The sequence below is a fragment of the Chrysoperla carnea genome, chromosome 1, assembly GCF_905475395.1.
Source record: "Chrysoperla carnea chromosome 1, inChrCarn1.1, whole genome shotgun sequence".
Taxonomy (NCBI): Eukaryota; Metazoa; Arthropoda; class Insecta; order Neuroptera; family Chrysopidae; genus Chrysoperla; species Chrysoperla carnea.
The window spans coordinates 74433024-74444420 of NC_058337.1; the positions used below are offsets into that span (position 1 = coordinate 74433024).

Genomic DNA, 11397 nt, shown 5'->3' on the forward strand with positions numbered 1-11397 from the left:
AGTATTTCATATCATTTTTTTTTATTATAAACTGACCCATGATCCAACGGAAAAGTTCCAGCGTGATATATTCCAAAACATAAGTAATGTGATACGAATGCTAAAGCCCCCACAAAATTAGTGGATATTAACTAAAAAACAATTTCTTGTGAATTGATATTCTTAATTTTACCATACTTACTATGTGCCCATACTTCGCCCATACATAAATAACACAAGGTTTAACAAATAAAAACAAACAATTTACTGAATTAATTGTTGAAATACCATGTATAGACAGTATTGATTACTCTGTCATATGTATACTCAATTGCACAAAAAATGATACCGATTACATATAATATTATATGTAAAAAGTGTATTTTTTGTACAATTAAGTATAACTATTCGCTCCGTACGTGAGTTTTTTTGGAGTCGTTTCCATGGTAACGATGCACTACTTTAATTATAGAATTGTATGGATGCATATATACGTGTATGGATTGCATTTATGACTTACATTGAAAATTTGATATTATTGCCTCACAAATTTAAATAAATAATTAAGATAATTTACATTTGAAAAATAATATTTGATTTCTTATTTTCACAATATTTAATACATTTAGTTTAATTAATTAGTGTTTTTAAATAATTTTAATTTGACATTTTCTATAATATTAACATGTAAAGAATTGCAAATTAGTCATAACAGCGTCCTTTAACGCCAAAATTTTTCAATTGAAGCGCTGGCATTGATTTTATTGTCCCTACCATGACTACGCACACAACGAATATGTCATTACTAAACATACATACAGGACACACATATGTAACTGTTATTCCCATATTAATACATACTATACAATTGGCGCATAATTTTCGCTTTCACGGATAAACTGTGTAGTTTACGTAAAAATGTTTCAACAAAAGTTTGTATTTTTATATAGAGACCATTTATTACATTTAAACTTTTGTCTCTAACGGTTTACAAGATGGGTCCCACAAACCCAACATTGGGTCTTGGGTTTGTGGGACCCATCTTGTAAACCGTTAGAGACAAAAGTTTAAATGTAATAAATGGTCTCTATATAGAAATACAAACTTTTGTTGAAACATTTTTACGTAAACTAGCAACATATGGACCTATGTTGCTCATATCGACCTCACTTTTTATCTCCTGAGTACGCTGTAAAAATTTCAGCTTGATATCTTTTTTCGTTTTTGAGCTATCGTATTGATAGACGGGCGGGCGAATTACCGGAAATGGACTATTTAGGTGATTTTATAAACACCTATACCAAAATTTTTTTGGTAGCATCAATATTTTTAAACATTACAAACTTTGGACTAAACTTAGTATACCTTGATATATTTCATATACATGGTATAAAAATATTACTTGATAATATTTCACTATGAAAAATTCTTAATACATATTCTATGCGTAAACTATTTTATTAACTTTCTTCTTTCATTTCTTTCTTTCTTTGTATACATACGCAAAAATTGTGACAGACATATTTAAACGGTTTCAGTTTTTGGTTTAGTAAAATAATATATGCTCTCTTATATGTAGAAATGTGAACAGAATCTCTATCTCTATATTTTATAAATGCCAAAGTAAACATGTTTGTTTGTTTGTTTGTTTGTTACGCTTTCACGCTAAAACTAGCGTTTTTAATGAAACTGTACAGCAATATAGCTGATATATCAGAATAACACATGAGATATAATTTATAAAGATATATTAATAAAAAATTTTAATAAATTTAAAAATTCATTTAATTTAACATTAATATAAATTACAGATTTCTGTAAAAGTAGTCATTTGACATTACCATAAATTACAGATTTCTGTAAAAATACTCAATATAAAATATTTCACGACCATCTTCTCTGATATACTCAATGAATAATTACGACTATTATACATTATTTCGAGTGTTATAGAAAGGGGGATAAGCGAGAGCAACTATTATCAATCTTTACTTTTAAACTCAGCGAAGCGGGTGGGTATCACTCTAGTACTTACATAAACGTATGTTTATACATTAAGAGTTAGACGCGAAAGAAAATCGTAAACGTTTGTACATTTTAACATAGAAATACCCCATCGGTATTCCCCCATATCATCATCATCATCATCAACATGACATACAAAGGAGATAATCTAAAAAATTGTAGCACGTTCAAATATAAAATATATAAAATGTGTACTTTTAACATTTGAAAGAGAATTTGTAAAATATTACAGTAGAAAATTCTCTCATGAATTTCTTATATGTTGCAAAATCAAAGTTGCAAAGTGTTACGCAGTTACAAAGTCAAATTTACGTCATTTTAAACATTCGGCTTAATAAAACCTTCTCAATAAAGTATAAGACAAGTGAAATTTACAAAATTTAAAAAACCCCCGACAAATGAAACTTAGCTATAAAATGTTCTCAATCAAGTCGTTTTGACCGTTTAAAGGATACGATGTCACTGAGAAACACACAGACTATAGATAACACTTTAAACTTAACACTCCTTCTTTAATCAATATCAAAGTGATGGTCAAGGACATAAGATCAGATGATAAGGATACTTAGAGAGCTATCTTACAAATTTTTGGAAGTATTTTAATTGAAATTGAAATATTTAAGTTGACTTTGTTCTTTTGAATTACCCAATTATTTTACCATTTTACTTTTCAAAATGAATTGAGCCATGTTTATTTGACCATTCATTTCCATAGTAATTATCTATATTTTAAAATTATATGTCATGCCTCTTCCAAACTGAATCAATTTTCAGGATCATCGCCAATGTTTTAGTTTTTTCGGATATAAAACTCCTCTACGCTCGTACATGAAACATAGCCAAGAACACTCTCCGTTAAATTACCTCAAATGAAACCAAATAAATTGGTTCATCAGTTTAGACGCTACGATGCCACAGACAGACAAACACACAGACACACACACATGGCGGTCAAACTTACAACACCCCTTTTTTAAGTTCGAGGGTTAAAAATAAAAATGTTCGTCCGCTTGTCATGAAACTAAAGCGAATGAAACTTTTTTAACTGAATATATTGCAATGAATTTTCTCTTCGAGCGAATAGTAGTATATTCGCTCGAAGAGAAAACTCGACCATCAGTATTCATAGTTCCACAAAGTTCTACTTCCGTGATATTGATTTCAGCTTGGTGATAGGTACATGTATCTCTAGATCACAAAATGTGCATGTGTTTTACCATAACCAAGTGATATAGCTAAAGCATATCATATAGTAATATCACTTAGAATGGTAAACGCGTGCACGCAGAGTATACTTACCGATGCCAATAAGCTTGACACTTTTTGATATCGATTTTTTTTTTACCAGAAAGGCATGTTTAAAGAATACTGGGAACTTTTTAATTTTTGAACGTGTATGAAATTTTCGCAGATATTGTTCATCGATTTATTAAATATTTATATATTTATAATTTTTTTTGTGATGGTTTTATTTGGCAACGAAATGATGTAACAGGTGATGTAAATAGATCTTTAAGGCTTACTCGCGCTTGCGAGTGACCTATCAGTACCGTATTCCTTCAATTCTTGTGTTGTGTTAAACCCTGTTCAATAACATTAAGCAATTTTGCCAAATTGCTTTTATCAAGAGACTCTACAATAAATAATTCCACTGAATCCTCACTTACATAGCTTAGAATAATTTGCTACAACCCTGACCCAGTGAATGAACATATGTACTGGATAAGTAGAAACATTTAATATTTTACGAAGCCCCTCTAAAAAGATGTATGTGTTAGCTTAAATTTGTTTAGTGAAATAAATTCGATCAAGTGTGAAATTGGAGAAATGTCAAGGGTTATGATTTCACACGAATAGAAAAATAAATTTTTTGTTGCCTGGTCAAGCATTTCATCACTTTTTTTTTCAATAGATTGGATTTGAAAAATATTAAAATTAAAAAGCCATAAATTTTTTTAATAAAATATATATATCGTTAAAGTTCTACATAAGTTTAAAACCCTAAATTAGTTCAAAGAGATAAATTTTTGAATATTGATAAAGAATTTGTATACGTAAAATTCGTTTTGAAACATTATTTCGAATTTACAAAATAAAATTTCGGACTTAAAAAGTTTGTAACTCGAGTTTGGTTTTCGACCGATGAATAGATGTGGGCCAAAATTCGTTGAAAGCATGTGCATTAAAAAGAAAGTATATCCACAAATTGTCCTTCTTTTTTTGTTCTTTTCCCTTGTTAAAAAGTTTCCAAACAGGTTCTAAAACGAATTTGAAGATAATTTATCATGTCCCATTTAAACTATTGGATGTAGTTTAAAACATGTAATAGGATCAATAAATTGACTATTTGAAGCTTCCCACAAACTTACAACCTTATTGAAACCCATTTCATCCTCCTAATATTATGAGACGGGGTTGGTTTAATTAGGCACTATAAACCAGCAGCTCGAAACTAAATCACACCTATTAGAAATCTTTCAGCTTTCATAACTTATTTTCTCTAATCTCTAAAATTGTTGCAGTGAATGGAATATTTAAAATTAAAATAAATAATGAAAATTTATTATTTAATATTTTTCCCAGTAGAGTGGCATATTTAAGAAGATTTTTTTACACTCAATTGTTTACTGTACCAACATTTTGTTAAGTAAATACTTTTCATTTATTTAAACAAATAGCAAAAGTAAAACAATTTTTTTTATATATTTTATATCATTCAAAGAGCACTAAGGAACATTTTCTTTTCTTTTGTAGACATATTATGGGAGTTACATGACAGTATGTAGAAAATCTTGTCAAACTTTTTATTTTCAATTTAATTTTTCATTTTATGGCTGCAGTTGATAAAAGTTCTCTTATGTACATTATTTTTTACAAATGGAAAAATATATTCTATGAAACGTGTCATGAATTAACAATCAAATAATTTATGTGTTTTGAGTACTTTTCGAGAAATAATGGTTATTTATTTTTCAATTTTTTATTTTGCTCTATTGTTTTATTGTTTCAAATTAAGTATTTGCTCATGCGCAAAAATACTTTCTTTGATCAGGTGGACCCTTTAGTTCGCCAACGCTCACACAAGTTGGCGCTACCGTCGATTTTATTGTGTAAAATTTGAATTGTCCGTGGGTAGTTGTGAGTAGTTGCCCATCCTAAAAATCATTTTCTTTCATGAAAATAAAAAATAAAAATCATTTCCTAACTATGCATTTTTTTATCTTATATAATATTTGCCGCCCAAACTTATTCTTTTTTAGGTTTTTCTTATGGCCCCTTATAAATTAGGTTTTTACTTTTATAACGTGATTGCAGCTTGAAGAAATTGTTGATGTCTACTGCAAATGTAGCCTGGCCTTTACATAAACGAAATGAATTGAAATCAGTTTTATTTTGATAAGTTAAAACAATTTTTTCCAGACCCAAATTAAATCACTTCGCCCAAAAAAATTTTGTATGAAATTTGATAAAAACATTTATATATGGAATATATGAAAAAACAAATAAAAACAAATGTTAAACAAAATATATCCCTAAATAAACATATAATCCACTAATTTGTGGCTTTTATGTTATTTCAGGTTCACGTGGTGTTGGTAATCGATTCGATGAGCCACGTTTAACATTACGTATACATCGTGGCCGTGGTTCAATGTTACATCATGGTTCACCACACAGTAACGGGAGCAACAGTACAACCACAACGGGTAGTGCTTCTCCAGCATCCTCAAGATCACATCGTGGTCACGAACGTATTAAAATTAGTGTTAGTTATGCATCAACTGAAAATCTTGGTCCACCTTCCTCAACGAACACCACCGGTGGTGTTGGTGGTGCAAGTGGTAATAACAATTTAACTCTTTCAACGCCCACTTCACCGAACCATCCGCCAAGTGGTCAACCAATGTACACCGTACATTACACAGCAAATGGTAAAGATCAAACGGCGACCACATTATTCCGTGATAGTAGTCATAATCTTCCTCCACCAACAAGTCATTTACGGGTACATCATAATCGCCGTACCGCACGTCGATCTAGTAGTTGTGATAGCACCATGGAACGTGATTTAAGTCCCTCTCCATCGGATTTAAATCCAAAGCCGAAAATTATTTCTCGGCGAATGGGTAAACGTAATATTAAAGCACAAGTAAAACGGTTTCGTATGGAAACAAAAGCAGCGAAAACTTTAGCTATAATTGTGGGTGGTTTTATATTTTGTTGGTTACCATTTTTTACAATGTATTTAATACGTGCATTTTGTGAAGAGTGTATAAATCCAATTGTGTTCTCGATTTTGTTTTGGTTAGGGTATTGCAACAGTGCGATTAATCCGCTTATTTACGCGCTATTCTCAAAAGATTTTCGATTTGCATTCAAAAGGATAATATGTCGTTGTTTTTGTAAACGTACAAATATGCCAAATTCACGACGAGGCTCAGACGGCTCTCAAATGCAAGGTAGGCAATTTCGTTCTCCAAGTTATAACACAAATCAAGTGGGGAACTCATTGGGTGAAGATAGTGATCCAGGTGGTGATCCGTCAGATTCAAGGTGACCACGACGTCAAAACTGTTTTCGTAAACGACACCGCGAAAAGGATAAAAAAAATATTATGTATGTGTCAATTGATGATAAAGATGCTGATTTACTTGTTAAAGTAGGACATACAGTTGTCATGTGTTTGTAAAAAATTTAATATCTTCATTTTTTCTGGAATAATATATACAATGTGATCGAAATTGATTGGCACATTTGTAGAAGTGAGATAAAATTATTATGGAAGCGGCCTTAATTGTAAATTTTTAATTATTTCATAATTGGACTTTTTAGGTTGTAAGAACTCTACCTAGTTTTGGAAGCAATTGAAATTTATAAATTTGTTTCACTATTCAAAAATTGATTTATTTAAAATATATTCACGCATGCGTAAAAGCGGATCATGCGCAATCTAGATTTTAAGCAGTAATTTATTACGGGTACAAAATTAGACGTTACAAAACGTTCAGTGATACTTAGAGATTATTGAAAGAAACTATTTAATTTTATAAGTTTCTGGATAATTATATGATATCTTTATCTTCTAGGTCGGTATTTTGTTCAATATACTTCGAATTATAAGAAATATTGAATTGAAAATCGGAACATTGAGTAGTGTTTATTTAAATCAAATATCAAATTTTATTTTATTGATAAGATGAATTTTTAATGAATTCACAATGGTATTAATCCGCCTCTCAGAGTTTTAATTCGAGCGACATTGTATTATGTTGCCACTTTTAATAATTTACAATTCGATAGTGAGCACATTAAGGTATTGAATCCGCCAATAGAAATGATTTTCCATCTTACCAACTGAACATCTGTACTATAAAGCTACTCAATTTTTTTTCAATGTCTAGAATAACATAATAATAGTTTTTCAAAACATCGATCTATAAATTTGAGATATATTCCTACCGAAAGTCACTGAAAATAAAACGTCCTTGTGTTCTTATATTATGCATATTGAATGTGAAAATAAAATCAACCAATTTAGATCACCTTGTATTTATGAATTAAATAGGTAGATGGTATCTTGTCTGATGAACAAGAATTTATAAATGTAATTTTTGGAATGTTTATACTTTGGAAAATCTATATAATTATTAAATGTATAAACAATTTTCTTATTTTTCTAGTTAAAAAAAAAAGAATGCCTACAGTTAGGTACTAACTTAAAACTGTTGATTTTGTATTGAAAACAAGAAAAATCTATACCAAAAAAAAATTAACTGTACAAAAAATTAATAATCGTTAGATATTAATAATTTGACTTCCTTTCTTTCTAGTGAAGTAATTCCAAAAGTATTTCTCATTCACACAAGTAAAGCTAATGTTTATTTTTAAATCCATTTAAATAAGGGTCTGTGAAAAGAGGGCACTATTTTTGATTCGTACTTAAAAAAAACAAATTTGATTGGTGTCAGAACTAACTTAAATAAAATAAATTATAAAACCGTTTTATTTCATATTTCTAAACTGCATTTTAAATGTTATGTTAAGTTTGGTAGGATTGATAAAAACATCAAAATAAATGAAATCTAAAAAGCCCTGATCGATCGGAGATGAGGATAAAAATTTACGCAGGATCAAAGGTCAAAAAAACGGGGTTTTCGCGATTTTCACCGAAACGGTAAGTTTCATTTCTGAGATATAACGATTCAAAAAGTTGGAACACTTGTAATTATCATATGATTTTATGGATGTACATATAATTCTATGATTTACATTGAAAATTATATACAATTTCGTATCTTATTTTCACAAATTATAATGCAATAAGTTTGATTAATTTTTATATTTCAATACTTTTAACTGGGCATTTACTGTACCATTCACATGTAAATAATTGGAAATTAGTCATAACAGCCACCTTTACGCCAAAATTATCCACTGCAAGCGCTGGCGTCGATTTGATTATGTTTACCATGACTACGCACCCGATATATGAAAGTAACAAATTGTATATGTGTAAATTACACTTCGATCGATAGAAAATATTTTTACTTGTAAATAAATAACAGCTTCTGTGATGTACGTGGCGTCCTAATACATATTACGACGATTGCAACTCTTTCAAATTTTTGAATCGCTATATATCTCAGAAACGGTGACTCTTAGGAAAAAAATTATTGAGACATAATTATTTGATCTACAGTTTTCGCTTGAGATCACTTTTTCTGATAAACGTTTAGGATTAATCTCATAAGAGGATTTTTAAAATTTCATTTATGATGGTATTTTGAACAATCCTACCAAATTTCAGCCGGGTGCGAATTTGGTACCTTCACTCATATTTTTTTATTTAATTTGAAACGGTTTTAGATGCTATCAAACAAGGATTGTTGAAGGATTCTATATCAAAGTGTTTAATAGTTTATTAAGCATTTCATCAAATAATTAAGACACAGCGAAGAAGAGTGATGGGTTCTTTTTCCCATCAAATCATCTCTTTCCATAATATAGAAATCTTCGTTTATCTTATTTGCAGATAATACATGCAGGAAAACCGCTCACATTGTTTTCTTATTTTGATAAGTTTATCTATCATCTTATCTTAAATTTTTGGTTTATCGGTATCGTGTTACTGTAAAAATAAAGTACCAATAAACAGGATAAATAAATAATCAAAGTAAGAGTATCATTTCGTGTGAACAAATTATCCTGATTTTCCTATAATTTAATTCGGAACAGGCATCTGAATAATAATCAAAATCCTTGAATAAAAACTTCCAAATTTTTTTACATGCAATTACATTCAAATAGAAAATATAGATTTTTAAATAACCGAGAAGTCTATTGGCGTCAAAGCAATGCTGCTGTTCTTAAACAGCCCCAAATTAATCATGGAGTCCTGAGAAACCCTATTATCTTAGTATATCCCACCCCAGGATAGCCATTCTAACCTAACCCCACTCTGCTTAACCGAATGAAATTTTTCAAGTCATTAAACAAAAAATTGGATTGCCGTTTTTCGTAGAGATATCTGTTTACAATGCTGAAAGACAATGTTGCAAATTTTGTTGAGTTTGATATCGTAATTTTCAATAATCTTTAAGAATATTGTATTCCTGGGTATAATACCCAGGAGTGAATTACGTGTATTATACACGTACTTTCAAGACCTGATAATCTCTAAAAATAATCTGTAAATAAATAATACTCTACATGGTTATAATAATTTATAATAATGGATGTTCATAGATTATTTCAGATTTGTATCAAATTCAAAAATCTTATTTTGTAACATTGTCTATTAAATGAAATAAAATAGTCATTTTTCGAAAATGACTTTACCTTTGAAGTATAAAATCAGACTCAGAAACATGCAAAAAAACGAAAAAGAACATTTCTTCTTTCAAAGTGAGATTTTTACCTTGTTTAAAAAATGCGTCATAAAGAGAAAAATGTAGTTGTGATAACAGAACTTGAAGAAGGCTCAAAGGTAATATAAGATTTGACATTCACGACAGTTAGTGCCCAATTTACACACACCCAATCACCAATGAAAATGAAAAGGAATAAAAATAAGTAATAAAATAATAATAATAATAATAATAATAATAATAATAATAATAGTAATAATACTGAAAATTGGTTCTTTTGGGAACAGAATTAAGTACAGATATTTCCATTAATCAATAAATTGTTGTAAATTTTCATTTGAATGTCGATGGTAGGAATAATTTCATTAAACGCACACACACCTATTTTTTCGATTGACATTTTTAATTTAATCTTCTTTTATTTTTATTGTAAAAAAGTAGGTAATAATAAAAATGGTATTCGTTATAGGAAACCCCGTTTTATTTTATGTTTCGTAATTAAATTAAATCGATTTTAGAATAAAGTTATGTTTTTCTTGAATCAATTCATGAACACTCGTGCGTTACAAAATCGTTGTGTGATTAAATGTTTGATACTAAAAAAGCCATTGAAAACAATTTTTCAAAATTTCATACATACAAGTGGTCTTTCGTTTAACACAAAAACTCAAAAAATAATACACAATTTCTTGTAAGGGACCCAGTATCATTACAGTTTTCTACGGCTAAATTTATGGATGGAGCTCAATTATAAGACAAAAATAAACGGTCCGAAACATCGGACAAGACTTTATTATATTATAAAATTGATATATTCTTGTAATATTTTTATTGAAAACAGCCAATTGTAAGAATTATTTAAAAACAAGTAATGAGGAACAGGCTAAGGTATTTATTGGATTTAATATAATATTTAGAAGGATGTAGTTTGGTAAGGGTGAGGTTAAGCAAAGATTACCAAGTCACAAAAGTTACGTTAAAAGACAATTTAAATAATATTTGATCAATTTTGGGTAGGGTTGATTTGAACAATTTTGACATTTTCATCCCCTCCGGCACCGCGGCTCCAGGATAAGGGGTCCCAGAGGAGAGTTATATCAAACCTAGGACCTTGTTGATATAAACTCTGATACGAAGTTTCACTGCTCAATCCCATTTTCCTGTATTTGAAAAGGTTACCCCTAGGGCGTGGGAAATCGAATTTTCCCGGATATGTGGCTTATACCAATCCTAGGAACACCTTAAGGTCTAGCCTTGTGCCAAGTTTAATCGAAATCGTTTGAGCTGTTTTCGAAAGAGAAAGCTGTTAGAGCTATTAGAGCCTATCTACCGAGTTTGAGAAAAATCGGTTGAAAATTGAAGGCTCCAGCTTGGTTACAGACATATCGACATACCGACGGACGCAATATTTTTTAAAATTTTATTATATTTATAATATAATAAAGTAACAATAAAATTTTATCACAGTAACAGACTCGATATTTCGTTATGCGTATTTACTAAATTGAAACGTTTTTGTATAAAT

General features: G+C 29.6%; 1 protein-coding gene across 1 annotated transcript in view; it reads left to right on the plus strand.

Annotated features, from left to right (window-relative positions):
* LOC123290980 (octopamine receptor Oamb-like) overlaps positions 1-6690 on the plus strand; it is a 55016-nt gene extending 48326 nt beyond the window's left edge. Inside the window, exon 5 of the mRNA XM_044871393.1 lies at positions 5586-6690. Within this exon, the coding sequence (XP_044727328.1) occupies positions 5586-6562 (977 nt within the window). The 3' untranslated portion in view covers positions 6563-6690. The remainder of the gene's footprint in view (positions 1-5585) is intronic.
* Positions 6691-11397: the final 4707 nt, after the last annotated feature.